The 27,421-nt window shown below is 57.3% G+C and overlaps 13 protein-coding genes across 13 annotated transcripts; 7 read left to right on the forward strand and 6 right to left on the reverse strand.

Annotated features, from left to right (window-relative positions):
• Positions 1–133: 133 nt before the first annotated feature.
• Positions 134–1,164, forward strand: OAC1 (Mitochondrial oxaloacetate carrier protein; the record flags this gene model as incomplete). The annotated part of the gene is made up of 2 exons (XM_064804677.1): positions 134–355; positions 418–1,164. The coding sequence occupies 2 exons, from the start codon at positions 134–136 to the stop codon at positions 1,162–1,164; spliced, it is 969 nt and encodes a 322-aa protein (XP_064657447.1).
• A 458-nt stretch (positions 1,165–1,622) lies between these two features.
• On the forward strand, positions 1,623–2,923 carry LTR77_007441 (uncharacterized protein; the record flags this gene model as incomplete). The annotated part of the gene is made up of 3 exons (XM_064804678.1): positions 1,623–1,807; positions 1,840–1,867; positions 1,979–2,923. The coding sequence occupies 3 exons, from the start codon at positions 1,623–1,625 to the stop codon at positions 2,921–2,923; spliced, it is 1,158 nt and encodes a 385-aa protein (XP_064657448.1).
• Positions 2,924–3,073: 150 nt separating this feature from the next.
• LTR77_007442 (uncharacterized protein) lies at positions 3,074–4,634 on the reverse strand (the record flags this gene model as incomplete). Its single annotated transcript, XM_064804679.1, has 2 exons — positions 3,074–3,563; positions 3,625–4,634. 2 exons carry the CDS (start codon positions 4,632–4,634, stop codon positions 3,074–3,076), a joined length of 1,500 nt encoding a protein of 499 aa, XP_064657449.1.
• Positions 4,635–5,903: 1,269 nt separating this feature from the next.
• Positions 5,904–7,043, reverse strand: LTR77_007443 (uncharacterized protein; the record flags this gene model as incomplete). Its single annotated transcript, XM_064804680.1, has 1 exon — positions 5,904–7,043. The coding sequence occupies one exon, from the start codon at positions 7,041–7,043 to the stop codon at positions 5,904–5,906; it is 1,140 nt and encodes a 379-aa protein (XP_064657450.1).
• A 190-nt stretch (positions 7,044–7,233) lies between these two features.
• On the forward strand, positions 7,234–10,137 carry DCP2 (mRNA-decapping enzyme subunit 2; the record flags this gene model as incomplete). Its single annotated transcript, XM_064804681.1, has 1 exon — positions 7,234–10,137. The coding sequence occupies one exon, from the start codon at positions 7,234–7,236 to the stop codon at positions 10,135–10,137; it is 2,904 nt and encodes a 967-aa protein (XP_064657451.1).
• Positions 10,138–10,213: 76 nt separating this feature from the next.
• LTR77_007445 (uncharacterized protein) lies at positions 10,214–10,657 on the reverse strand (the record flags this gene model as incomplete). The annotated part of the gene is made up of 1 exon (XM_064804682.1): positions 10,214–10,657. One exon carries the CDS (start codon positions 10,655–10,657, stop codon positions 10,214–10,216), a length of 444 nt encoding a protein of 147 aa, XP_064657452.1.
• A 666-nt stretch (positions 10,658–11,323) lies between these two features.
• FZO1 (mitofusin) lies at positions 11,324–14,210 on the reverse strand (the record flags this gene model as incomplete). Its single annotated transcript, XM_064804683.1, has 2 exons — positions 11,324–11,685; positions 11,735–14,210. 2 exons carry the CDS (start codon positions 14,208–14,210, stop codon positions 11,324–11,326), a joined length of 2,838 nt encoding a protein of 945 aa, XP_064657453.1.
• Positions 14,211–14,551: 341 nt separating this feature from the next.
• On the forward strand, positions 14,552–15,384 carry DID4 (ESCRT-III subunit protein did4; the record flags this gene model as incomplete). Its single annotated transcript, XM_064804684.1, has 4 exons — positions 14,552–14,557; positions 14,614–14,889; positions 14,939–15,196; positions 15,253–15,384. 4 exons carry the CDS (start codon positions 14,552–14,554, stop codon positions 15,382–15,384), a joined length of 672 nt encoding a protein of 223 aa, XP_064657454.1.
• Positions 15,385–16,302: 918 nt separating this feature from the next.
• Positions 16,303–18,089, forward strand: MgPP2CL-1 (mgpp2cl-1, protein phosphatase 2C-like protein 1; the record flags this gene model as incomplete). The annotated part of the gene is made up of 2 exons (XM_064804685.1): positions 16,303–17,631; positions 17,685–18,089. 2 exons carry the CDS (start codon positions 16,303–16,305, stop codon positions 18,087–18,089), a joined length of 1,734 nt encoding a protein of 577 aa, XP_064657455.1.
• A 435-nt stretch (positions 18,090–18,524) lies between these two features.
• SNF4 (AMP-activated serine/threonine-protein kinase regulatory subunit) lies at positions 18,525–19,962 on the forward strand (the record flags this gene model as incomplete). Its single annotated transcript, XM_064804686.1, has 4 exons — positions 18,525–18,830; positions 18,911–19,034; positions 19,096–19,712; positions 19,774–19,962. 4 exons carry the CDS (start codon positions 18,525–18,527, stop codon positions 19,960–19,962), a joined length of 1,236 nt encoding a protein of 411 aa, XP_064657456.1.
• Positions 19,963–20,292: 330 nt separating this feature from the next.
• Positions 20,293–21,796, forward strand: LTR77_007450 (uncharacterized protein; the record flags this gene model as incomplete). The annotated part of the gene is made up of 2 exons (XM_064804687.1): positions 20,293–20,483; positions 20,536–21,796. 2 exons carry the CDS (start codon positions 20,293–20,295, stop codon positions 21,794–21,796), a joined length of 1,452 nt encoding a protein of 483 aa, XP_064657457.1.
• A 262-nt stretch (positions 21,797–22,058) lies between these two features.
• On the reverse strand, positions 22,059–23,384 carry LTR77_007451 (uncharacterized protein; the record flags this gene model as incomplete). Its single annotated transcript, XM_064804688.1, has 1 exon — positions 22,059–23,384. One exon carries the CDS (start codon positions 23,382–23,384, stop codon positions 22,059–22,061), a length of 1,326 nt encoding a protein of 441 aa, XP_064657458.1.
• Positions 23,385–24,462: 1,078 nt separating this feature from the next.
• Positions 24,463–27,217, reverse strand: LTR77_007452 (uncharacterized protein; the record flags this gene model as incomplete). Its single annotated transcript, XM_064804689.1, has 3 exons — positions 24,463–25,816; positions 25,863–25,989; positions 26,047–27,217. 3 exons carry the CDS (start codon positions 27,215–27,217, stop codon positions 24,463–24,465), a joined length of 2,652 nt encoding a protein of 883 aa, XP_064657459.1.
• Between the last annotated feature and the right edge of the window lie 204 nt (positions 27,218–27,421).

A 27,421-nucleotide genomic window follows, 5' to 3' on the forward strand; every position in this document is an offset into this window, starting at 1 on the left:
CAATACAGTAAGCAGCGACAACTCCTCGTACTTGACACTCCTCCCTTCTTGACGGATGCAGCAGCAGTAACACCCACTCATCAGCTCCAGTGAGCACCTCCGCCGGCGCCATCGGGACAGGAGCAGGCGCAAGATGAGCACCACCACTGGGTCTTTCATAGCCGGCGGGATAGCAGCATGCGGCGCCGTCACAGTCACACACTCCTTCGAGACCGTGAAGATTCGTTTGCAATTGCAAGGCGAGCTGCAGGCCAAACGCGACGCCCCGCGAATGTACCGTGGTGTGCTACATGGCGTGGGCGTGATCTTTCAAAATGAGGGGCTGAAGGGGCTGCTACGAGGGCTTAATTGCGCCGTAAGATACAGAAACCGCGCGTTTGAGCAGTGGGTAGCGCTGACCGCAAGATGTGTGTACAGTACATCTACCAGATCATGCTCAACGGCTGCCGTCTCGGCTTCTACGACCCCATCCGCACACACTTGAACTCCGCCCTGTTGAACCGCTCGGTCTCCCCAACCGCCGTCCATGACCCTGCGACCAAAGCATACCAATCGCTCCCGATCAATATCGTTTCCGGTGCTTCTTCAGGCGTACTAGGCGCTTTCGCCGGCTCGCCGTTCTTTCTCGTCAAGACACGACTACAATCCTTCTCCCCCTTCCTACCCGTGGGGACACAACATAAATACCGCAACGCTTGGGATGGGCTAGGACAGATCTACAAGGCTGAGGGCGTGAAGGGGTTATATCGCGGCGTAGGGCCTGCAATGGTGCGGACGGCGTTCGGGTCCTCAGTGCAGTTACCAACATACTTTTTGGCGAAGAGGAGGTTAGTGAGCTGGTTCGGGATGGAAGATGGCGCGCCTCTACACCTAATGTCCTCGGCCTGCTCAGGATTCGTGGTCTGCGTGTTCATGCACCCACCCGACACAGTGATGGCGCGGATGTACAACCAGACCGGCAACTTATACTCCGGCGCCTTCGACTGCTTATACCGGACCGTGAAGACGGAGGGGATCTTGGCGGTGTACAAGGGCTTCTTTGCGCATTTGGCGCGGATATTGCCGCATACGATTTTGACGCTCAGTTTGGCGGAGCAGACGAATAAGCTGATGCGGCGGGTTGAAGACAGGGTGTTGCCGGATAGGGTGACGGAGAAGATGTAGTGGCGATGGAAGGTCTGGGCCAGGTATGTACAATACGCCTCCGAGCTATAGATGGCATAGACGGGATGTATGTACGATGTACTGCAGTGTTGGAGTCCAGTGGCGCTGGCGCCATCTGCACGCAATGGCGCCTGCCACGCTTCAGTCATGCCTGCTGTCAGGCTCGCGACCATGATTGTCGAGAGATTCTGTGCAAAGGCCGGTCTTTCCAAAATCGAGAATCTGGGCCTGCCTCGACTCCGACAACATGTGCTCGAGGCAAGTGTTGACAGGCTCGGTCTTGCTCTTTTCTACGGCCAGTGGATTTCGTCTTCCTCTCATTTTGTCCACATCACTGTCGAACGGGAAACATCTCTTCTTCCCAATTCTTCTACACCATCAAGTACCACACCAGCATCAACACACGATCGACGATGAAGGTACTCTCAACTTGGGCACTGGCCGTTGCAATCACCTCCATGGGACTGTTAGCAACCAGTTCGGAGGCTCGAGCCCCTGTCACCGTTGACCTCCGCCAGCATAAGCATTCGAACCCGGATGTCGTTACTCACGTACTCCAAGCTGTCGACAAGCACTCAGGTGGAGTTCCCGGCCTTGCAATCACTTCAGAGACACATGGATACGCTCTGAGATATTCGATTTGGTTTTTGTCTGATAGCTAACTAATCTGGTCAGTCCTCTATACTGGTACGGCAACTTCAAAGTGAGTCCAAACGCTCAATCGAGAGATGCCGTGCTTAACAGCGCGGCGAACCCACTCGAGATGATCGCGGTCTACCAAGCAATCTGCTGACCTCTCAACTCAACACTGCAGGTGGGCGAGAGCGACGAACTCTCACTCATCATCGACACCGGCAGCCCGGACCTTGGCATCAACCCGGGCGTGTACAAGCCGTCCTCGCAGTCCCAGAAACTCAACAAGACCGGTTATTTCAAGTACGAAGGGTGCGGTTTGACAGGCTTTCAGTACGAGGCCTACGCCACGGTGTCCTTCGCCGGGCTGCAAGCAACGAACCAGACTTTTGGCAATGTCGTCAAGTCTTCTGCAGCGACACCTGCGACAGAGACTGAGTACTCCCATCATGGCATTGCAGGCTTTATGGGACGCTTCTCCGGAGATACACAATTGGGCGGCGTCCCATTCTTTCTCCAGCTTTGCAACCAGGGCGCTGTAGAGGAATGCCGGTTTGGCCTCGCGTATGGAACTTACGGCGTTGGCAAGCAGGTCCTTGGGGGTCTCGACAACTCGCTGTACGAGGGACCACTCTCGGAGGCGACTTACTTCAACATCACCACGGAGGTGGGCATTGTCTACGACGCAAGGGACGGCAAGACGCAGGACATGAAACCCGACCTTATCGTCTTCGACAGCGGATCGCCAAGTGTCGTCGGTCTGATTGACCAAGTCAAAGAGCTTTTTGACGGCCTCGGCATCGAGTCTGTCTCGCAAACAGCGAAGGGGGGTGAAGAGGGAGACCGAAAGTTCCTCTCTGGCTTCTATCCCTGCGATTCTCCGCCCAAAGTGGGCTTCACCATTGGCGGAAAGAGCATTTTCATCGAGCCATCCGCATTTAAGCTGTGGGACAATGGCAGCAATAAGTGCACGGCTTCGATCGCAGGAATGGACATGGGGACAGGCCCCTCGTTGTGGCTCGCTGGCCAAAACTGGTTCCAGGGCAAGTATGTGGACTTTGATCAGGGCAAGGGTAGCAGCGGAGTGGCGACACTGAAGGACAAGACGATGGCTTTGTCTTCGTAGTGTCATGTACAGTGGTGTTTGACGTGTACAGCAGAGGTGCATCTCTTGGGATGAGTGAAGCAGCATTGGATTTGACACATGCATGAATCCAGTCTTAGTGCACTACCTAAGCGCTCACGCTCTCACTCGAAAAGTAATGAGCGGAGGATCTCAGAACGCGCTCCAAGGCTTGGTCGGCGGCTCAATATCAGGCGGTACGCCAAGTAGCGACGCAGACGACCTCCTCGACTGAGTCTTCGGCCGCTCGCTCAGAGCTATACTGCTCGTCCTACTCCGCCGGCTGAGGAGAATGCTGTCCACTCGACTGGCTTGGCTCGTCCGCGTATGCTCCGGCCACATCTTCGCTTTTGCGAGATGAGCAGGCAACGGATCTCTGCCGTCGAAATCTTCATTCCGCATATCGGTGCTCAACATTGCGCCTCTGGCAAGGCGGAATGCACTGGAGAAGCTGTTGCTGCTGCTGTAGGATGCGCCGCTTGCGGCCACTGCTATGAGTCCCAGGATCGCGGTGATTGCGGTCACGGTGATGGCGACACTGTAGGTGATCCAGAGTTTGGTCTTGGAGTAGGTGTAGACGTTGTGGAAGGTGCGGTGGGTGACGTTCACGGGCGGAGGTGCGAAGGCTGAGGATGCGTTTGGTCTGTCATGTGTCAATCGAAAGCCCTGTGAACGAAGTCCCTGGTGACGGTGTCATAACTTACTGGAGATGCTGTTGACTCATCATGCTGACTGTGGCATTCTTAAAGAGGTCCTCAATAGTCTCTGCGAGCGAGCTGGTAGGCGATCGAGGGTCGCTCTTGACCAGTCCTTGGTCTCTGGTGCTGCTCCAGGCGAGGACATTCTGCTGTAGCGTTCTTGCTCCTGCAGTGCTGTCTTGTTCCAAGATTGGCTGTGTGAGGAAATGCAGCTCTGGAGTAGAGATGAGTGCTGTGGATATGACTTGGGTCGACATGAAGGGTGCCGTTGCATTCCCTTCTGCGCTCACAAATCCTGTGAGAAGATACGCAACTGCGTCCATTACTGCCTGGAAGGACAGAGTTCGTAGTATTCCAGGCGTGAAATCGCATGATCCTTCGGAGCCGTGTGCCGTGGTGCAATTGACCGAAGACACAGTCTGAATCGTCGTCTCATCCAAAGGCACAGTGCTCAAGTCGACGTCTTGTAGACCGTTGATGTAGTCAAAGGCAGTATGGTACGATGCGGACTGGAGAGCGCATTCCAGCATAAGTCCGCCTGCTTCGGGCGCATACAGGGATGCTGCTGGTTTGCTACATGCGGCCGGTGGACTTTCGTGATCCGCTCTTCGCATGGCTTCGGGACTGGCTGCCAAGTACAAGACTGCAGGCATCGAAGAGCCTTGGAAGATACGAGAGTTGAATGCATGCTCCCCGCTGCCAGATGCATTGGTCTGGGATGTGTTCAAGAAGGGCATTCCTTCAAGCCAGGCGAGGTATCCGTATGCCTCGCAGTTCGATGCGGAGCCAGTGGCGCTTGCTATGTTCGAGCGGATCTCGGATCTCAGTGGCTCTGATATGTTGGTGCATTTCAGCGCAGGCCCAGAGAAGTCCAGAGCCCAGCTGGAGTTTGGGCCTGGCGGTGCTATCGGGAGTACGGCACCGGTCGCTGCCACTGCTTTCACTACTTCGATTACTTCTCGACTGGGAATGGTGTAAGCGAAACGAATGGTATCTGGATCGTCATCATCAGGCATGGGCGGCATGTCATCCACGAAGTTCAGGCTCTCAAATGCCAGAGAAGGTACCGTTTACAGCAGAGACGGTGGTGGCAGAACTTGTGCAGTCTCGATGGAGAGTGTTGCGGGAGTAATAACAGCCGTGAATGGCAACATCCTGTATTTTCCCGGTCAGCGCTGGTTCGTCGAAGACTCCAAAGGGTGCTGAATACCATGCAACGAGCGCGAGCAGGAAGAGAAGAGGTAGCCTCCACCAGACCCAGAGCTTGGACAAAGATATGACATTGCTCAATGCAGAGAATGCCGTGTCCAGGTCACCCAGGGTCGAGCCTCTTGCGGAGCGTAGTAGCGCTCTCCATAACAGCTGTATGTATGCGGTAGAGAGTGCGATGACAAGGAAGGTCTTCACCAGATACGCGATCGCGGTTCCAATGGCGATGTTGAGCTGCTGAGGTGAGACGTCGGAGCCCAGAATCTGGTAGCCATCTGTACGGGCCTGCTGTCCGGCGAGGTGGTCATAGAAGAGGTGATGCCCAACAGCTAGCAGCACGCTAGTGATAAGAGAGAGTATGATCGTTGCAGGTGCCTGCCATGGGAGACTGTTGACTCTTCCGCGAAGGTTCTCCAAGGCGGGCATATTGCTGTTGCGGCGAATGCAAGGACACCCGGCAATACGACTCGGCGTACACAAGCGTGTAATGCCGCATTGAGGGTGGAGGAGCTTATTGTTTTCCACGTGGAGACATGAGGCGTTGTCAACCCTTGGTTTTCAGCTGTCGGCCCAGCTGAGCTGCGGCTGAGGAGGCGCTGCAAGGTTTAGATGCCCTATTTGCCTTCCAGAATGGGGCCAATCTGCGGATGCCGGTCTCAGAGTGCTTTGCTAACGATTGGTTCGGTAGGTGTTCGAACAGAGTGATGAATTATGGGCAGAGCGTCATCGCATTTCTTAATAGCTATAATCGTGTGCAAAAGCATGGTGAATGCTCTTAAAATCTCGAGAGGCAGACTCCTTGAGCGGAAGCCCAGGCACTCCATTCTGGTCCGACCGTTGATAGATACGCCAGCTGCAGAGTGTAACAGAGAAAAGGAAGGACTCTGAACAAGAGAAGCAGTCAAAGAAACCAGTAAAATTGACTTCAACTGCGCACATCCGTAGTGAGGATGCGGTCAACAACGTACATCAAAGTCCGATCTGGTCAGATACATGGGGTGCCATGGTGGGTAAAGAGTTCGTTCTGTGACCATGCCCATTCATTAATCATTCACTGCCGTCGTCGTTATCGCTAGTCACGCTTCCGCCGGTACATCGCCGGCGTCTGCAGCAGCCTCCTCTGCTCGTATCTTCGCCTCAAGACGCCTCTTCTCAGCGTTCTTCAACCTAATCATCGTGATCTCGTCCAAGCTCGCTCCTCGGTCTTTCGTGCCTTTGAAACTGAATTTCGGTACCGAAGCACCTTTGCTCGGTTTCGTGCGTTCTTCGCCGTCTGGAGCATCACCACTTCGTGTTGTAAGTCTGGTTGCTCGGTCGTTGCTGTGTGTAGTTTCCTCCTCAACATGCGTTCTCTGCTTGGGAACAAAATCTGGTTCTCGTCCAGTGGCCCACTCCACCTTCTCGAAGCGCCCATAGACGTCCGGTTCCTTCTTCACTTGCTTTTCCAGATCAGAGACAGCTGCGTGTGCACCCACGACACTTCTGAAGACCACAAGCACCGTCTTGTGTTGCCGTTTCTTCTTCTTGGATGAATCCGTGGGCGGTCTTGATCGGATGATCACATCGTCTACCGGCCCAAATCTCTCAAATGCTTTCCTTATGGCTTCCTTGTCCTCGTCTGAGCTGTCTTCTGCCCTGAGCCGTACCTTGACCGATCTCTCCATCTCCTCCACGCCGTCCCTACCGTCTGCCTTTCCGTTGACTGCCTCACTCGCGTTGCCGGACTCCTCCTCCCTCATCAGAACTTCCATCTCCTGCCTCCGCTTCTCCTCCAATTCCACGCGCCGTCTCTTCGTGTCCTCCCTCATCCTCGCCAACTCTTGCGCCCACTCATCATCCGCGCCCCACTTTCTCTTCCCAGTCACACCACTCGCGCCCTCTCGCTCCCTCCTCTCCAGATCATCCTTCATCTCCGTCCTCCGGGCACTGAGCAGCTGCTCCCGCTCCTTGACCTGCTCCCGCGCTCTTCGTGCATTGTCGTAGAGGTCCTTGAGTTCTTGACTAGATAGGATCTCGTAGGCGATTTGGAGCAGGTGAAACTTCTCAAGCGCGGCATTGTCGCTTGTGCCGACTTTGTCTGGGTGGTATTTGAGAGCTGTCTTGCGGTAGGCGCGGCGGATGGCTTCTTGGTCGGTGGTACCGGGAGTGAGGGCGAGGAGGTCGTAGAAGTCGGCGGTAGTAGAGGTCGCATGCGATTTGAGGTCGTCCGTCGCCATGTTCCGTGCTGCTGGGACTATGTGCTTCTGTTCGAAGTAGTTGGTGAATGGGATGTCCAGGAAGTGAGGTACACCAAATTGCTTGGCGGAAGCGGCGCGACCTCGTCCAACATATGACCTCTGAGCAAGTACTATAACACACACCACCAACACCACTCAATGCAATGCGACTCACAACGCGAGAACCAGCATGACCACGACGCACCACCCCACCACCCTCGTTGACTGGCTCGACGACCTCACTGTCCGCTTCCTGCTGAACCTGCCCGCCTCGGAGCTGTCCTCGGTCCCGCGCCTTTGCTTCCAGGTCGAAGAGGCACAATGGTTCTACGAAGACTTCGTCCGGCCCGCTGTCGCCGCCGCCGGCCTGCCTCCACTCCCTAGCCTGCCACTACGGCAATTCTGCTTGCTGCTGTTCCAACACTGTCCGCTGTTGAGCGGCTTCACAGACGCGCAGCACATTGCCGCCTATGAGGAGTTCCTCGCGTACAAGGTGCGCGTCCCTGTACGCGGCGCGATCATGTTGGACGAGGAGATGGAGCATGTCCTACTTGTGCGCGGTTGGAAGAAGGGCGCGAGCTGGTCTTTCCCACGAGGGAAGATCAACAAGGATGAGAAGGACTTGGATTGTGCCGTGAGGGAGGTTTACGAGGAGACGGGTTACGACGCTCGAGAAGCCGGACTGGTACCGGATAATGAGGATGACGCGAAGTTCATTGACATTACGATGCGAGAGCAGCACATGCGATTGTTTGTCTTCCGGGGCGTGTCGCGGGATACGCATTTCGAGCCCAGGACGCGAAAGGAGATCGGTGGGATCAATTGGTACGCTATCAAAGACCTGCCGGGCTTCAAGAAGCAGAAGATTCAGCACGCGGGTGAGGGTCCCAGTTCGAGCAAGTTTTATATGGTTGCGCCCTTTTTGGGCCATTTGAAGAAGTGGATAGGCCAGCAGAGAAAGGCCGATCCGACCAGGGCGGTGAAAACCAAGCCGGTCAATGGCGGCGCAGCTCCGGTCGTTACGGAAGATGAGACAGAGGTAGAGGAAGAGTCTGCCACTCAGACTGATGCGCAAGTGAACGTTAAGGGTGATCTTTTGGCGAAGCTTCTAGGCTCCGGGCAGACAGAACAGCGGGATCTACCTGCGCCTCAGCCTGAACCCTCACATACATCTGCAAACGACCTCCTAGCAATGCTTCGCGGCACTGCGCCGCAGAACAATGGGAATCAAATACCGCAAACTCCATTGGAGCAAGTCGACCAGTTCCCTCGAGAGCCGAACACACCCCAACCAGACCACTTGAGACATCCATCCTTGGCACATGGTCAACGACAGCCTCCCCCACCTACATTCCCACTCTCGCCTCAGAACATACCTTTGCACGACCAGCAGAGAAATGCTTCCATGCCGACTCCCAATATCTTTGGGCCAGGTCCCAATGGAGTCTCACAAGGGCGAGCACCTAGCTTTCCGAATGGGATGCCCCCGCATCTGCACCAGCAGCAGTTCCAGCAACGGGAGAGCATGCCAGGCCGTGCCCCGGGCCCGCCACCTGGACCACACAACGGGTTCTTTAGAGACAATCGTAACCAGCACAACTATCAACAGCCGTTTGCCACCCAGCTTCCGCAACAGAACATGCAATCCCCGTTCCAGCAGCCTCCACCCAACGCTTATTTGGCACAAGGTCCGCAGGGTGCTATCGCAAGCGGCCCAGCGGTACCCAATGCCTCGCAGCTGCCACCACCAAGGCTGAATGCTCAGTCAATGAAGCTGCTTGATGCCTTCAAGAGCAACGGCAGTGTCCCGATGGTTTCTGCTTCTACTTCGGCGAAGGCAGATCAGCGGCCTACCAGTGGCCATCAGGCTGCATTGCTGGGTCTGCTTAAGAAGGCTCCGGCCACTCAGCAATCTCCAGCTGCGCAGGCAACAGAACTACCGCAACAGCCGCATAGAGCAGTCTCGCCCACGCCCACAGATGGGACGGATAGGACTGTTAGACCCACGGAGAGGAGGCCCACCCTGAACGAGATCACCAGAACTCTGCCCCCAAAAGTCAGGGTGAAGTCGCCACCCACCGTCAACACGACTAGTCAACCATCCGAGCCACTAATCGCATCTGAGCGCGAGCGGCCGAAGTCCAGACAGCTTTTCGATCCCTCTGCACCCTTCAAGCCTCAGGTTGCAAGTCCAGAGAGGTCACAACAATCTCTTCCATCCTTCGCACAGCAGCACCCAGCGACGAGGCAGCCACCCAAGTCACCTAGAGGAAGGAACGCTAGTCCAGCTAGCTCACCATCCCGGAAGAATGGTGTGCAGACTGTCCGGAGCCATCAGCAACCCTCTTCGCCGTTCACAATCCTAGCTCGGCCCGGTTCTGCTAGAGAGGCAAAGTCTCCCGCCGCACCTACGAGTCCTCTTCTTAACGAAGGCCCACAGACAGGCTTCAGGCCGCAAGTGCTCAAACGTTCGAACGGGAACGAAAGCGCGGACACTGCACAGCAGCCAGCGGACAAGAAAGATCAGCTACTTGCTCTCTTCGGTAAGACAGCACCTTCAGCGAGATCGACTCCGTCCACGCAACCTGCGTCTACTGGCCCCAATCGGCCATCACCCGCACCTGATAGTCGCAAGAACTCACTCCTCGATCTTTTCAGTCCTCCCGCTGTAACTTCACAGCAGCCAACGCCTACACCCGCTCCTGCACCACCTCCCGCCCCACGCATTGAGCCCGAACGACGTCCTTCATCAAAAGCTCCACCTCAAGTCACTTCGGCGCCTGCTCCGCCAAGACAGCAGAACCTCCTGCTTGACCTCTTCAACAACAAGACAAATACCTCGGCCACACCAGTGACCAGTCCCGGCACGCCCATCTCGCCTTTCACGCTGGGGACGCCGGCCACGACTTCAGGACCTTCACAGCTTCCGGGCATGGCTGGCGGCAGAACGAGTCGCTTGGCGTCTGTGAGCAGTCCTGATGGCAGTGGAAGTGAGAGCGCAAAGACGCCGACGGAAGCAAAGGAGTTCTTGATGGGCTTCTTGAACGGGGTCGTGCAGGAAGGCTACAGGGGAGCGACGTCCGGGGCCCGGTAAACCTCACCCTTCACTTTGAGACGATAATGAAGACAATTCCAGAGCTTCCAATGCAGCATCGTTGCATATGTGCCAACTACTGCATCAAAGCCTCCACCTCGACCTCAATAACCATCCCCTCCAACGCCAACCCCTTCACCTCCACCGCCGTCAACACCGGCCTATTCCCCTCCCCACACCACTTCCTTAACCCCTCCTTCACAGCCATAATCACCGCGCCATCAAAATCCTGCATCCCGACCATATACGCGCGCACGAGATACACGTCGCCCCATCCGTTCTTGGACCCCGCGGTACGCAACACGTCGTCTACGTTTGCGAAGGCGAAGTCGACTTGTTTGAAAATCTCATCCGATGAAGTGGGTTGTGGTATCACGCCGTCGGATTTGTTGAAGCCGCCTTGGCCGGCGAGTTTGAGGGTTGGGGGTTGCGTGGGGAGGCGCACGGCTTGGTGGTAGTGGAATTGGGAGGCGAGGTCGGCGCCGCGGCCCGTGGGGTTGGTGTAGGTGAGGGTGGACATTGTCGTGGTTGTTGGCGGTTATGGCTGTTGTTGGAGATGGAAGTGCTGTTGTGTGCAATGATACTTGAGAACAGAAGATGACCTGACCAGTACTTATACCTACGTCTACAGCGAAGGAAGACAGACCCCTACCTACCATTGCCCCTTATTCAGCTGTCCCCATCCCAAGGACAGTCTCCCCAATCCTTTCATCTCAATTCCGCATAGTCTCCCAGCTGTTTCGTACGAATGCATCAATGTTGCCCTTAAAGCGTGCCCAGATTGACAGCATTGCTCCAGCTGTACGGACGAGTCTCCAGCACGGCTTTGTAATAACAAGGGCTCGGCAGCTTGGCCGACCTGATGACTGGAACGAAATTCATTGCTGTGTTTGGTTGGACGGCGCGACGAGCCCGTAGGGCGTGAGGCGGTGATGTGGGTGATAGGGAGCGCATGATGGGTGGCTTTTTGTTGTGAGTAATTGGGGGTCGATGGAGTTTCGTTTTCATGGTCTGTCTGCGTTCTGGTGCACGGGATATGGAGACGGAGACGGCCCGTGGTATGAGAATCGTGGTACAGTAGGTGTAAAACAAGAAGTGGTATCTGTTCCGATCGCCATCAAACGCATCCATGCACCCACCCCCCATCAACACCATGACTCCTCACCCTTTCAATTGATCGAGTGGACTAAGCATCATAAGCCGCCGCAATCCCCGGCGCCGGCCCCTCCAGATCAACCCTCTCGACCCGACTCCGAATATCATTACTCTCCCTCACCAAGTTCCCAAAATACTTCCGTGCCACCTCGCTCTCCCCCCTTACCTTGTCCGTCTCGCGCTTCTTCTCCTGCAGCTGCTCGACGTTGCGCTGCAGGCCCTCGCGTAGCTTGGTGGCGGGGTATTGCAGCGCGCGGCGGACTTCAGCGGAGATGCGTTGCGAGTTCTTGTGGGTGTAGTCGATCTGGGCGAGTTGGGCGGAGAGTTTGGTGGAGAGGCGTTTGGGGAGGGAGTGGGGGATTTGGGAGATGGCGTAGGAGATGCCGAGTGTGACTGTCGTGATGTTAGTACGGAGCAAGAAGAGATGTGGGGGTAGACTTACCTGCAAGGACCATGCCGGGCAGCACGAGTTTCCTCACGTTGTTTGGTCCCATCACCTTCGTAGCGGTCAAGGCACCATCAAGCCACCCGAGGCCGCCGAATAGCCTTCCGCCGACTACACCGGCGACAGTGACGGCCATGCTGGTGCTCGCCACCTTCTCCTGCCTCTCCCACAGACTTCCCACGTCGAAGAAATCCCACAGCTCTGCCTCGACCTCGACTTGCCTGGCCAAGGCGTCTCTCCGCGTCTTGAACATCTTCTCGGATCGGAATGTCAGGTCGACGTACTGATCGCCCAGATGCAGCAGCCCTAAGCTCTTGATACTGGAGACTCCTTGCACCGTCTTCTCACGAGCACGCTCCTCGCACCATCGAACTGTCTCATTGATCTGATTGAGCATAGCCGCCTTCAAGTCCTCCGCGTAGTTGTAGGCTCCGAACACCCCAGGATATTCCACGCCCAGGTCGCTCTCAGCGATATGCGAGATAGACGAGTTGAGCGTTTCCCGGGTCAACCGGTAGACTTCACCAGATGTCTCCTCAATGTTGTTGGCGACACTATCGTCCGCTGCAGAACGTGCCTTCTTCGACTTCTCGAAAACAGGCTCCAACTGGCGCAGCTCCTCCGAAACCCGGTCGAGCTCGCCCTGTGCGACATTCTTGTTCACGCCAGCCAACGTATTGAGGTCTCCCAGCACGTTCATGAGGTAGGTCTTCGCAGGCGCAAGTTTTGATCTCGCCCGCTTCTCCAGCACGAACCGGCGTAGCGAGGCTTCAAGTTCGTTGAAGTCGTCAAGCTTCTCCTTCTCCTTGCCCTTCCCTTTGTCTTTGCTCGGAGGCGATCCTGGCTCGCCGTGCTTTCCTTCGGGTTCGTCGTCTTCATCGTCTGGTTTGGGCGGATCTGACTCGGGCTTCTTGTCTTTGGGCTCGAACGAAGCCGACGCAGAGCCGCTACCGCCTCCGGAGCCGTCGGGTGGCCCATCACCACCAGCTGGAGCCACTGGTATAGCGTTGCTAGATACGAAATGCACAAGCTCCGATGACTCCTTGAATGTTGCTGGGCTCAAGTGAGCAACCTGCTTCAAGATCATCTCCTGACACCGGTTCTTATCCCTGATATTGTCGAAGCCGTTCACCACCATGAACATGTATGCTTTCTCTCGTGCGGCATTGAAGATGAACTCCTTTGCCGAAAGTGTGAAGTGATTCGCCGCCGACACAACGAATACAACAACGTCAATCTCCTCTTGTCGTGCGAACAGCGCGGTCGTCTTGAGCGAGTCGTTGTTCAATCCGGGTGCGTCGATGAGAGCGATGTCGACGACGCCATTGTTGAGTAGCGAAGTATCTACCGATCGGATGTCCTTGATGTAGATCTTGCACTGCGACCAGCTGTCCGCATCAACCACAACGTCTTCCAGCTGAGTGAGCTTAAAGACGCGGTATGTGCTTTCATCGTTGCGGTTGTAGGTCGTTGCGTGAGGTATCGCATGGACTTCCTCAACCCCGCCGTTCTCTCGCACATCTAGTACTTCGCAGAAGATCGAGGTGCATGGTTGCTGGTCTTCGGGAAGTACCTTTCGACGTAAAAGAGCGTTGCAGAAGGTCGATTTGCCAGCGTTGAGATCGCCCGTGACCAGCACCTTGCTCGCGGTGTCATCTATCCGCTCTCGTAGTGCAAATAGATGTCGGACGCTGTTGTTGATCTGGTTGTCCAACAGCGCCGCAACACTTTGTTTCTCCAAAGAATGCACAATCTCCGACTGCGGTAGGCCCTCCATCTTCAGCTCGATCTTCAGCACCGAGAAGTCTTGCGCAAGCTGTGGTGTGACCAGTCGAGGCTCTTGCGCTGGCGGTTTTGTCTCGCTCGACTCGCCCGTCTGGTGCTCGCCGACAGAAGTACCAGCTCGACGAGGCGCTTTCGGTCGCGGTGGTGCTGATCGGACGGCATCGTGTGTATCCTCAAGGGTGTGGGTGTGGTGCAATCCAGGTCGTGCGTCCGGTCTTGATGGCTCAGGCGATGGCGGTCTCTGTACAGTAGGGTAATGTGCCGGCCATGTCGCATTCATCTCCTGCAAGCGCTTGAGCGTCTCTACCGTCTGGTTGATCGCTCGTCCGAGTGCCGTCCGATTCTGGTTATAAAAGAGCTGGTGGACATGCGCAGCCAGTTGCCGTCGCTCGTGTTCTGAAGCCGCATTGCTCTCCCCGGGTCGCACAGGTGTATGCGCCGGCGTATACCGGTCCTGCGTGAGGCCCGGGTGCCAGTGGTTCTCGCCTGTTCCATCGCCAGTATCGCTTCCTCCGTACCCAGAGTCCTCGTCGATGATGGCTTGCAGTCTAGCGGCCGACTCAGATGTCGACCCTGAGCCTACTGTCATGTATTGCGGTCGTGCATTTCGTTGTTGCTGCGGCGTGGTTGTGCCCCTGCTCGAGCTGGAGCCGCCAGAGTTGCCTGCGAAGTAGTCGCCGGAGCTCATAGTGTGAGCAGCGTGTTGTGTTTCGTCACATGTGTAAGGTGTATTGTTCAGAATCCAGAAATGGTGTGGCGCGCTCGATGATGGGTGCCGACGTTTTGGCCTTGATACCTCCAAATGCCTATCTCGGTTAGATCCGGCTGACTAAGGAGCTCTAATCGCAGGCGTTCGCATTCACTGGGAGGGTGCAACTCCAACTCACTCTGGAGGCATTTGTGAGAGTGAATAGGCACATGCTCCTCAGTAAGGACTTACGGATATCACACACCCTTCCGACAAGCTCCCTCGATCCTTTGGCGCTGCGTGCTCTCTGTATCGCATCAACAGCCAGCTCGTTGCCCGACATGAATGTGAGCCGGTAGCATATCCCCATGCCTGATTGTGATACTGATAGGCGTATGCGTAGATCGTAGAATGGGCCTTCGGCAAGCGCATGACTCCAGCAGAACGACTGCGCAAACATCAACGAGCGCTTGAGAAGACGCAACGAGAGCTCGATCGGGAACGGACGAAGCTCGAACAGCAGGAGAAGAAGCTGGTCGCAGACATCAAGAAAAATGCGAAGAATGGACAGATGGGTGCGGTCAAGGTGCAGGCGAAGGATCTGGTGAGGACGAGGAGATATATCACCAAGTTCTACCAGATGCGGACACAGCTGCAGGCGATCTCGTTGCGGATACAGGTGGGTTCGGGATGTTGGGCAGGGTAGTAGGAGGGCTAACACGTCGCAGACTGTCCGAAGTAACGAGCAGATGATGCAGAGCATGAAGGGCGCAACACAGCTTTTAGGCAGCATGAACCGGCAGATGAACCTCCCAGCATTACAGCGGATAGCTATGGAGTTTGAGAAGGAGAACGACATCATGGATCAACGACAGGAGATGATGGATGATGCGATCGACGATGTGACGGGGCTCGAGGATGAGGAGGAAGGGGAAGAGGTCGTCAATCAAGTGTTGGATGAGATTGGTGTTGATCTGAGTCAAACGGTATGTCGGCCTTGGCTGGCAGGATGGTTCGCTAGATGTGCTGACTCTTGCAACAGCTCGGCGAGACACCTCAAGGCCTCCAGAAGAACGCTGTGGCGGAAGGAAAGGTCGCGCAAGCTGTGGGAGGTGGTGGAGCGGATCCTGGGGACGATGACCTGCAGGCACGGCTGGACAGCCTGAGACGATGATGTGATGGACATGCTTTGTGTTGTGAGCGGGCGTTGGATTCATTGTCTTCCTTCTATCTCGAGCGATTATGGTTGGCCGACAGTGCTGTACATGCAGATATGTACCGAGCGAAGGGAAGCTTCATCATGTTTGTGGGGAAACCCCGATTCCAGACCGATTGTTTGTCTGGACGACAGATGAAGTCCATTCTGTGGTCGTTTCATTCAAGCTGTACGTTTCCTACAGCATTCAGATCGAGCGGCGCAGTCAATAGTGCACCATCAAGTCGAGCGTGCCTTAGCCGGCGTCGTCATAGCCTGAGAACGCCACCGAGAGAGTTCGCTTCGAGAACCCCGCCCCACGCCTCCGCCTGTTTGGATTAGGGAGCTGCGTGACAACATCAGGTCCTTCAAGCATTGAACGCTTTTTACATTGCAGCCTCCTGTACAACTTCTCCACACTACCTTTGTACAACCCTCCCCTCTGCATCCGCCTCAGTGGTCGTGGCTCCTCGGCCAGTCGGCATCCCGTCTCTCCCGACGTCAGGACCCGCTTGGAAACACACGGGCCAGAGGGGCACTGCGAGACAGGACTCGACGACAGCATATACTGTCTCACTGGTACTGCAACTGCATACAATCAACTTGTTTGGCAAGAGACCACCTTTGTAGTTGTGGTCTTTGTGCTAGAGCTCTTCCGTAAGCGGTCCCTTCGTCATTGCTTCCAATCCTCCCTCGTCCAGACTACTCCACGCTCGGAAGACAAGAACCGCTGTAGAGACATCTCATACACAGCTGCTAATCTGTTCGGGCAATTGTAGACAATCATCGACACGGTCGCCATTCTGTGCGCTTGACCCTCAGCCTCCAAGGCATCCCCGCCCGCACCTCGGAAGACCGCGCGCCAGCAGCAACGGACCGCTGTAGCCCTCGAGCTACATGAGCAGTGTGGCCACGCAATCTCGTAACAACCTGGCCGGAAAGCAGAGACGCAGTCTCTCCGGTCAAGGGGGCTTGCTGAACAGAATGTTTGGTAGCTCCAGCGACGACAGGAAGGATGCGGTGACCGGCGATGGCAGCCAGAAGAGCGAACCCCCACAAAGTCCCATGCCGCCCAGCAACACCACCGCCATCGAAGAGAGCAAAGATGAGGTTCCGAACGACATGCGAAGTCCGACGCGAAAGTCGACGGATGAGCCCACCTCCACCGACAAGAAGCGGCGGAGTAGCGGTGTTGGACGCGCACGCGACCTCTTCAGCAGCGCGAAGGCATCTCTCCACAGCCTTGGGGGCTCGCCGGACAGCAAGAGTTCAGACAGGACTCCCCAGACACCGATGCAAAGGCTGGGGAAGATGGACCCGGCATTGAGCGTTCCAACTGGCTCACTGAACAACTCAGCTGGAGAGTCGCATCCAGGTCCCCGGTCGACGTTCCGCGTTGGGGTGACCGAGGACAAGAACAAGAAGTGCCGGCGCACTATGGAAGACACCCATGCATATCTCTACAACTTCCTCAGCACGCCTGCTCCAGCACTGGGATCGGACAACAACGGCAAGAGCCGCACTTCTCAAGCGGACTCGACCACTTCCGCCCTGTCGGAACAGGGCGTCGTGGAAACAGACAATGGATATTTCGCCATCTTTGACGGGCATGCAGGTACCTTCGCCGCCGAGTGGTGCGGCAAGAAAGTGCACATTCTTCTGGAAGAAATCATACGCAAGCATCCGAATACACCTATACCAGAGCTCCTCGATATGACCTTCACCTCCGTAGATCAGCAGCTCGAGAAGCTGCCTTTGAAGAATAGTGGTTGCACGGCTGTAATTGCCGTCTTGCGCTGGGAGGACCGGATACCGAATTCTCAATCGGCGACTGGCTCGACCGCCATCGCGCCAGCGGCTGCTCAGGCAGTTAAGGGCGAGAGCCAAAGTTCTGAGACAGATCAAGCAGAGTCGAAGTTACGCGAGACCGCCTCCCGCCAGCGCGTGCTCTACACGGCTAACGTGGGAGATGCGCGGATCGTCTTGTGTCGGAATGGCAAAGCCCTCCGCCTGTCGTACGACCACAAAGGAAGCGACGAGAATGAAGGCAAGCGGATCGCAGGCGCTGGAGGCCTGATCCTGAATAACCGTGTCAACGGAGTTTTGGCTGTGACTCGTGCCCTAGGTGATGCCTATATGAAGGACCTGGTCACGGGCCACCCATATACGACGGAGACGGTCATTCAGCCGGAAATTGACGAGTTTTTGATTTTGGCCTGTGACGGGGTGAGTGGGCTACTCTAACTACATCTGCTCTCGCATTGCTGACTGATATCTAGCTCTGGGACGTCTGCTCCGATCAAGAAGCGGTGGACCTTGTCCGCACTATCGAGGACCCACAGACCGCCGCCAAAGCGCTTGTCGACCACGCTCTCGCGCGCTTCTCGACTGACAACCTCTCCTGCATGGTCGTGCGCTTCGACAGCGACAAGGTGCAGGAGACGGCGCAGAACAAGACCGACCCCATCGGCGTCGAAGGCGACCCGGCAACGAAGCCAGGCGGCCTGAGCGAAGCAGAACACATCGTTCTCGACGCGAAGAAGAAGCTCGACGAGAGTGGTATCGAGACTCTGGACCGTGTGCCGACGGAGGAGATTGAGCGGCAGCAGGAGCACGAACCCGGGCCGGAGCTGAACGCGGATGCGCTGGAAGCTGCGAAGAAGAAGGCGGCTGCGAATAGCTAGCCAGGGGGTGGTTGCTTGGGACGTTTTGGCTTGGGGATGACTGATGATACGTACAGCGCTCTGGGAGCGCCGGAGAGACAGTGCTTGGGGCGTTTTTGAAGCGGAGGATTTGAGTGGGGGAGGAGTGACGAGCGGCGCTGCGGCATTGCTGTTGCTAGACGTTCGTTGGCAGCATGCATGAATGAGACCTGCGACTCGAGCGTTGTTTACCCATCTTCCTCCCTCCATGCTCAAAACCACCAGGTTGTCTCTCTCCCCCTTCTCACAGCCCACTATCCCCGCAATGCGGGTGCTCCCGCACCCAGAAACGCCAACCGCCGTCATAATTCCGACAGTTACTTAGAATCCCAAGCTCGCCTGCTCCAACACTCTCACAACCACCAACTGCCAGCCAGCCCTCGATGAGCCACAGACGGAAACCAAAAGGCCATACTGATGTTGGGTGAGACAGGAGACAGCGATCCGCCGCAGGCGGCCGAGCAGGCGTCGCAGCAGAACAGTGAAGGCGCAGAGGGAAAGAAGACAGCTACCGGTACCACCACTACTTCACCGGGCCATGAGGGCGCGCCGCCCAAGTTTGTCGCGCCGAGCTCGTATTTGAGGCCGTTGTCGAGGGAGACGCAGCCGGAGACACACACGCAGATGCAGATGCCGATGAGAGGGGCGCAAGTGATGGGTAGTCGGCCGGGGACGAGGCAGGGAGGGTTGACGGGGTTTGATCGGGAGCAGAGGGAGGGGTTGGTATGTCTTCCTCCGCAAGCAGCAGTGCTTTCTACTGAGAGAGCGTTTGGGAAGTACAGGCTGACAGACGTGGTTCACAGCGAGCAATCCGGGCTTTTCTCAAAGTGCGCACCAGCTACGACGTCCTTCCGCTCAGCTACCGCTTGATCATCTTCGACACCTCGCTACTCGTCAAGAAGAGTCTCAACATACTCCTACAATGTGGTACGTCTCCCCAAGCTCATACGACAGACTCAACCTTAGCCCTCCACTGACAATGGCAAAGGCATCGTGTCCGCTCCACTCTGGGACTCCAAGACCTCCACCTTCGCCGGCCTGCTCACAGTCTCCGACTACATCAATCTCATCCAATACTACTGGCAGAACCCGGACGCGCTGGGTCAAATCGACCAATTCAAACTCAACAGCCTCCGCGAGATCGAGCGCGCTATTGGCGTCAACACCATCGAAACCGTCTCCATCCACCCCTTACGACCCCTCTACGAAGCATGCACACGCATGTTACAAGCCCGCGCGCGCCGTATACCGCTCGTTGACGTGGACGACGAAACGCAAAGGGAGATGGTGGTGAGCCTGGTAACACAATACCGCATCTTGAAGTTCGTATCGGTCAACGTGAAAGAGACGCAGATGCTGAAGAAGCCCTTGCGGGACCTGCCCATTGGGACGTACACCGACCTGGCGACGGCGCGCATGGAGACGCCGGTCATGGATGTGATACACCAGCTCGTGAAGCGCAACATCTCCTGCGTGCCGATCCTGGACAAGGACGGGACGTTGCTGAACGTGTTCGAGGCCGTGGACGTCATTGTTCTCATTAAGGGTGGGGACTACGAGAAGCTGAACCTGAGCGCTGGCAAGGCGCTGGAGTTGCGATCGGACGTGCGTATAAACCATTCGTCCTAGTATTACGAGAGGTCGAAACTGACTTAAGTTGATGCAGGACTTCCCCGGCATCTACACCTGCACCGTCAACGACCGCCTCGACACCATCTTCGACACGATCCGCAAGTCGCGCGTGCACCGCCTCGTCATCATCGACGAGGCCAAGCAGCTCAAGGGCGTGCTGTCGCTAAGCGATATCCTCGAGTACACGCTCAACAGTCCGCTGGGCGATGAAGGCGAGCAATAGGTTTGCGATCGGGGACGGCGGGACAGTGCGGCTCAGCGCAGCAGATGTGTGGATGAATGAGGGATGATACCCATGGAAAGGAACGAAAGCGTTTATGCGAGAGAATTGGCGTAGATCGTCGTTGTCTATAGCATGCAATCGAAACTGAGGTAGAGAAGCCTCATTGTTCTGTCAATCTTCTCGTGTTCATTTCGCTGGTGATCTGCACGATTTGTAGGGTCAGGCATGTGAAAGCCGACGTCATCTTCAGCTTCCAATGGCTGGACTCCGTCCTCACTCTTACTCCCTCCAACTCGCGCCTTGAGCGCTACTTTTCAAGCAACATGCATCATGAAGAAGACATTACTGCTCGTGTTTCTACACGGCTTCAAGGGCTCTGATCACACCTTCAACAACTTCCCTTCCGATCTTCGCGCGTTGCTGGCGCACACCCTACCGAACATTGACATCCTGAGCATACAATACCCGCAGTACGAGACCCGAGGCGACCTCAAGGAGTGTGTCGCGCGGTTCAAAGAATGGTACGCAGAACCTCACGCGCAAAGAGACTGCTTGCTGACACTTTGCACGCAGGCTCCAAAACAAAGTCATCGACCTCGAAGTCGCCAACGGCACGCCCTCGCCTACAGTTGACCCCTCAGTCCACGTCATACTATGCGGCCACAGCATGGGCGGCATCGTCGCCGCCGAAACTCTGCTGAGCATCGCGCGCGACGAGCCAGTCCCTTCCGCCTACGCCAACGACACGACGAACAACACCACCACGCGCCCCACCTCCTCCTCCAAAGCGCCTACGAACCTCAACCCGCCCGACTCCGAAGCACGACCTTCTTCCGCACCACCTCAAGAACCTAGCAGATTATTCTTCCCGCACGTACAAGCGGTCCTGGCGTTCGATACACCGTACTTGGGCATCAGCCCGGGCGTCCTCGCGCACGGCGCAGAAGAGCACTTGAACCAAGCATCAAGCGCGTACAAAGCCTTCGAGGGCGCCAGCAGTCTCTTCGGCTGGAACTCGCCACGCAGCGGCTCCCCCGCGCCCGTCGCCAACGCGTCAGCGAAAGGCCTGCCGGCAGCAGACGGGAGCACGGCGTCGGGCGGCTGGGGGAAATGGGGCAAATACGCCGCCTTCGGGGGTGCGGCGGCAGCCATCGCCGGGGCGGCGGGGGCGGCGTATCTGAATCGCAGCCAGATACAGCAGGGGTTCATGTGGGCGGGGAGTCATCTCGAATTCGTGGGATGTCTTGCCCGCGGCGCCGAGCTGCAGAAGCGCGTGGAGAGTGTGGTTGAGTTGACGCGGACGCATGAGGTGGGGTTTGCGAACTTTTACACCGCGTTGGGGACGAAGGTTACGGGGCAGACGAAGTATGCGGGCGCGATGGTGGGCGCGGATCGCACGTTCTGCGTTGTGCCGAAGGGGGAGATGCAACCTGAGAGTCCTACTGGGTCTAAACGCGCTGCTCCTTCATCATCATCTAACCAGCAACCCTCGGCGAAACGCCGGAAGAGTAAAGAGGCAATGGCAGAGGAGATGGAGCAAGGCGAGCAAGTGCAAGAATTCGCCCAAGACACTTCGAAGAGCAAAGGACATTGGGTGAAGTGTGTCAATGAGCTTGCGACGGATGAGCTGCGGGCGCATACGAGTATGTTTCGGGCGGCGGGGAATTCGGGGTATCATGAGATGTTGCCGCGGGCGAGGGATTGGATTGTTGAGGGCTTGGATCAGGGGTGGAGCGGGGGTTCTGTTGGGAAGGCGGGGGAGGTGGTGATGGATGAGGAGGAGGGGGATGCTCAGGGTGGTGCTCCTGAGGATCCTATTGTTATTACGCCGTGAACGAGATTCCTCTTGGATAACAAAGCGGTTGGTTGGGAAGAGCCTACGGAGATAGGTATTCAATATTTGGACACGATCACGTGCGCCGGCTGCCCATATTGATATTCGAAGTTCCCATTCTACCAAGATCATGCTGCATCTCTCGTAAGTCGCTCTACTATATGCTATAAGACGCCCGCGGTCTCAGCAACAATTCCTATGCCATGCCATGCCATCATCCCGCCCATCAAATCATCTAACCATGCACATGCGTAACCCAATCTCATAAACTCCCATATCCCTCATCCACCCCCCTACTCCCCAACAACGCCTGCCTCTCGTCCCCTTTACCCCCAGCACTCCCCCCAACACTCCCCGGCACCCACCCCCTCATCCACCCCCTCACCCTCCTCCACCTTCCCACCCTCCCTTCCCCCTCCAGCACCACAACCTTGCGCTCCCCCTCCCCGTACATCAAGAACTGACACCCAACCATCCCATCCATCCCCAACACCCCCGCCGCCCCGAGGAAGAACGGTAAAGCGGCGGTGACCCAGGCTCCGCGATCCGAGCCTTCGGGGCCGACCCAGCCGTGTGCGCCGTAAGGAGCGAAAGAGGACCAGGCGCGGGGGTTGGTGGCGAGAGCAGCGGAGTAGAAGGAGTTGCCGCAGAAGGCGGCGAGGAAGAGGGTGGGGGAGAGGCCGGACGTGGAGCGGCGGCGGGCGTTGTGCAGGAGTTGCGGGAGGCGGGAGGCGAGGTAGAGGGCGGTGGAGAGCCAGGAGAGGGCTGTGCCGGCGTTTTCGAGGGGGGTGGGCTGTTGCGAGGAAGTCGAGACGTGGGGTTCTGGTGGTGGGGTGAGGATTGGTGAGGCCTGGGCGAGGGCTGCGAGACAGGCGAGGAGGAGGAGCGTTCGTGGTGAAGGGGACGAGAAAGGCGAGGAGGAGCCGACGCGGTAGATGGTCGTGCCTCCGGGTGTGGCGGCGAGGGTTGGAGGTGCTTTCTCCCCCGTGCTGGCGCCCTGCTGGAACGTTGGGGCGCGGAAGATGGCCTGCGGTCGAGATCTCTGCTTCGAAGAGGTTGATCCTGCTATCGAAGCATCCGCACGAGATGCATTCGTCTCCTCTCCCCGGACGACCTCAGCCATCCCAGCACCACCCTCCCATCCCTCTGGTCCTTCCCCACTCCGCACCCTCCTCAACCTCTTAATCAACCTCCCATGCCTCAACCGCTCATACCACACCCACTGCCCGACCAAACAAACATCGACAAAAACGTAATAACACCCAATCGCCACCTGCCAGCTCGCCTGATGCGTGAACAGCGCTCCGAGCAAGTTACTCAAATCCCCCAGACACCATTCTACCAGAAAGAAGATCGACAGGCCAGAGGTACTGGATAAGCTGTAGTTCTTGTAGATCTGCGGGAGTTGGGCGAAGAGCCAGGCGATGATCGACAGGATGCCGAGGGTGTTGGAGATGAAAGCGAGTGGGGTGGGGAGGCAGGTGTGGAGGAGGCTGCTGATGTACTGGAGGAAGGGGGTGGTGGGTGTGCAGTGCGGTGGTAGAGATGGTCCTAGGGGGGTGATGGTGGGGAGGTAATCGTTCAGCATGGTGGTTTGGGCCCTTTTGTCTCGTCTGGTGGTGCTCAAGCCGAGAGTATGGACAAGCGGGATCGTCTGGACATCGGTTGGATTCTGTTCTGCCTTCTACTCATGCAAGGCTATGCGCAAGCGGGCGTGACTCGGGCCTCGTGTTCGTCTGAGACAGCAAAGGTCACGGGAAGGCACCACAAGCTCTTCTCTGTTCGAGTAGCCCGGATCCAGGTGAGTGAGATGTGCGCCAGTAACATGCGAATTGGCCGAAAGGATAGCAAGGCTGCAAGCCAGATGGCTAACACCTCTATGCGTAAGAGCAAATGCCGACAGCCTCCAGCAGTAGGTAGTACCTGTATGATGAGAGCAAATGCAGTACAAGAAGCCGATGCACGCAAAAGAAGCCAGCATGAACAAGAAGACGATTAAGAAAGAAAGATACCACCACCCACTCACCCACCACAACAGCGTCAAGTAACCAGAAGTAGTCAGCGCATACTCCGTACACCATCCCACCTTTATCGGCTAAGATAGTGGGATGCTTTGCCCGCGATGAGCGCCCGGCCGTCAAACAGCGCCACGCAGCGAACTCCAGATCACCGGCCCGGATCGCATCGCATCGTACGCATCATGCAAGTCAACCGCTCTCGGCGCCTATCAGCGCACGAGGACCTGTATCTGACTTGGTATTGTAACGCGGTGATGTGTCGGTGGATGGATGGAGGGAGGGGACACGAGATAAGGAAAGAGAGTTTGGCCGGGCATGCGGCGGGGACGACGCAAACGCACGTGACCGGTCTAGAGACGGCTTGATATGAACACATGGCCCAAGAACACGAACGCGCACAATGGCATTTGCTTGCTATAGACAGCGACAACAAAGAAGCTGATAAGTAGGGGGGTATCCTAGAAACAACCATCACAAACCCGCTCCAAACGCCGCAGAGCCTCAAGTCCAAAGCAAAGTCGTGATCGCCCACAGTCTTCCTTCTTGCTCGCGAGCAGCATACACCCATTCCCCCTCCCAAACACCGACAAGATCATAACGTCGTCCAATGATCATCCCAACCTGTCCGTTTCTCACGAAACGAGCCCTCTACCGCCAATCCTCTCGCCCCCCTTCCCCGTTCACACGGTCTCCTCCCTCTTCACTCATCCCCTCAAACCACGCTCCCCCAAGCACCTCCCCAATCCCCCATCTCGCCTCAACATCCCTCTCCAAACACCCCTGCACCAACTCCCTCACCTCCTTCCCGCCCCCATAAGCCTGCGCCAACGCCTCCCCGTCCCACGCAGCCTGCATGATCATCTCGACCGTCTTACTCGGCATCGCGTGCCGGAAGGGCAGTTCGCCTGTTACTAAGGCGTAGACGATGACGCCGAACGCCCACATGTCGCCGGCCGTCTCGAAGAGTTTCCTGTTCACGCTCAGACCGCGCGGAGAGGCGTATTCCAACGTGCCGATGACGGAGCTCTGGGTGCGGTGGTGCGCCTGTGCGTGCGCGGGCGGCTCGGCGAGGAGGGGGCTGCTGAGACGCATGGCTAGGCCGTCGCCATCCAGACTCCCTTCGTTGTGCAGGAAATCCGCGAGCCCGAAGTCGCAGAGGCGGAGGTTCCCGCCTTCCGCTGCGGCGTTCGGGGCGGACAAGTCGATCAGGCAGTTCTCGAGCTTGACGTCGCGGTGACAGACTCTTATATCCTCGTGCAAATACCGCAATGCGCAGGCGAGCTGGTAGGCGTAGTGCTTCGCCAGTTTCGGCTCGAGACCCTTGCGGCCGTTGTGGGAGGAGGCGTCCATGCGGGCTTTGCGGACAATGTCGAAGAGGGTGCCGCCGACGTTGAGCTCCATCATGCAAAAAGTAGCAAAGTCGGTCTCGTAGACGGCGTGGAGGTCGAGGATGTGGCGGTGCTTGAGGTGCCGCCAGATGGAGACTTCGTGCTCGAGTTCTTGTTGTGCTTTTTCGTTTTCGGACTCGTCGCGGTCGGGGATGGCTTTGCGGACGATTTTGACGGCGCGCAGGATGGGTTCGCCAGAGGGGCTGATGGCGTGGACCTCTTTGACGACGCCGAAGCCGCCTTGGTTGATCGTTCGGCCTATGATGTACTCGTTGTTCAAACCGATCGCCTGGCCTTCGTCGTCTGGCTTCGGCTCAGGTGCTGGCTCTGAAGCTCCAGCGTCCCGACTCCATGATGATAAGAATGTGTGTGCTGGACTAGGAGATGGGTTAGCGGAAAGTGATCGTCGTGACTGACGTCGTGAACCGGCGCCTGGGATTCTCGTAGCTCTTGAGCCGGTCATACGGATCGATCGCGCGCTTGAATTCCGACTTAGCGGGTTGGTGTACTCTTCGGTAGGTGACATCAACGGCGAATGCAGCTTGTCGGTGATTTGCTCTTCAGGGATCGTTTGTGGAGGCGAGATGGTCATCTTGCTCGACAAGCTGCCGGTGCTGTTCTCCAAGCCACCAGTATCCACCGGAGAGGTCAAGACGTCACTAATGGGCGATATTGTTGATGCGGATGTCAGGGATGCTGCCGCTGAGGCTGTCGGGTGATCGCTGTCCGCGTTGCTGGGTGGAGGTGTTGCCATCTCGGCCGCTGGACGTCCGCCGGACGGGCTCACCTGGGCATGAAGTGTTAGCCAAGGTGTGCTTCCCTACAAGGTCCTTCGCGCACTCACCAGTAAAGGGGTTGGTCTTGAACTGCGTTGGGTCGTAGACACCCACCCCGGCAGCTCCTCCATCCCCTCCCTCGTCTTCCGCAGGCCTGGTGTCCTCCGCTCTTCTGGGGGGCGACTTGCCCCGTCCCTTGCGTCCTCGTCCTCGCGCTCCCGGTGCAGCGACGATCTGCCCGGGTGCAGCTGGGATAGGGACCCGGTTTCCGTCGTCCGTGACGGCGTGCGTGCCGAAGGAGATGGACTTCCCACGCTGCTTAAGGCTTGTCTGGAGTGCCTCGATCTCGCTGCTGCGCTGCTCGGCGCGTCCGGCGGAGAAGGCGCGCCATGAGACTCCGCCGCCATGCTGCTTGGGCTTGTCGACGCGCTTCACCTCGAGCTTGCCCTTCTCGGGGCTGGTCGGGGGCGCTTCGGGTGCGGTGGGGCCTTCGAGGCTGCCGGAGCGCGAGGTGACGGCTTCGGAGTCCGAGTCCGAGTCGCCGTCGCTCTCGCTGTCCTCGAGGTACTTTGTGCCTGCAAATGGCGATGCGACGGTATGACGTGAAGGCTGTGTGGGCTCTTTCGCAGGTTCTCGCGCACCCGTAGGCGTTCCTGACCTCTGCAGCGGGTCGACAGAATCCGACTGCTTTCTCGGCGCTGGGCTGGGATGGCGATCGGCACGCGAAGGTCGTTGCGGTTCGTCGTCGGATCCCGAGTCGTCCAGATATGCCAAGTTCCCTGCCGCGAGCGCGACTGCGCTTCGAGGGGTCTTGTTGGTCTGTACACCCCGCCCTGCAAGCCCTTTGCTCTGCAAACCGTGATCCAGAGACCCCCTCCTACCAGCGCCGTCGCTCACACGTAGGGATGCGAGTTCCGCTGGGGCAGGACTCGGGCGGCGATCGGTGGTGCGCTTGGGGGCGTCTAAGAATTCATCCTCGCTGTTTCGCGATGCAGCGCTGTGAGAAAGTGAAGAAACGTTATTCTTGGCGGGGGGCGCGGCTAACGCGGACGGCGGCTTCTCTTTCTTCTCAGCAGCGGCCGATGGCGGCGACTTATTCGTCTTGGAGCGGCTGCGGGAGGTGCGCTTGTCGTCGTCGCTATCATCTTCGAAGGGGTCGGCGAAGGGGTCCTTGCGACTCCTGCGGCGGCCGGTGTCGACGCGGAGAGACTTGAAGTGCTTCTGGATGTCGGCGGCCATGCACACGTGTGTGGAGGCCTGACGGTGGATACCTAGGGTTATTGGGTGGTGTAGCGGCGCTGGAGCGTGTAGAGCGCCGCTGGCATGAAGCGGGCGGGCGGCCAAGAAAGTAGGAGAATGGGTGGGTGTGGTTACAGAGGGGATGATCTACCGTGACTACCAAACACGATGATCTGAGGGGTTCAACCTTCTTATTATTCCTCT

This window comes from Saxophila tyrrhenica (assembly GCF_035928015.1).
Source record: "Saxophila tyrrhenica strain CCFEE 5935 chromosome Unknown scaffold_11, whole genome shotgun sequence".
Classification (NCBI taxonomy): domain Eukaryota; kingdom Fungi; phylum Ascomycota; class Dothideomycetes; order Mycosphaerellales; family Extremaceae; genus Saxophila; species Saxophila tyrrhenica.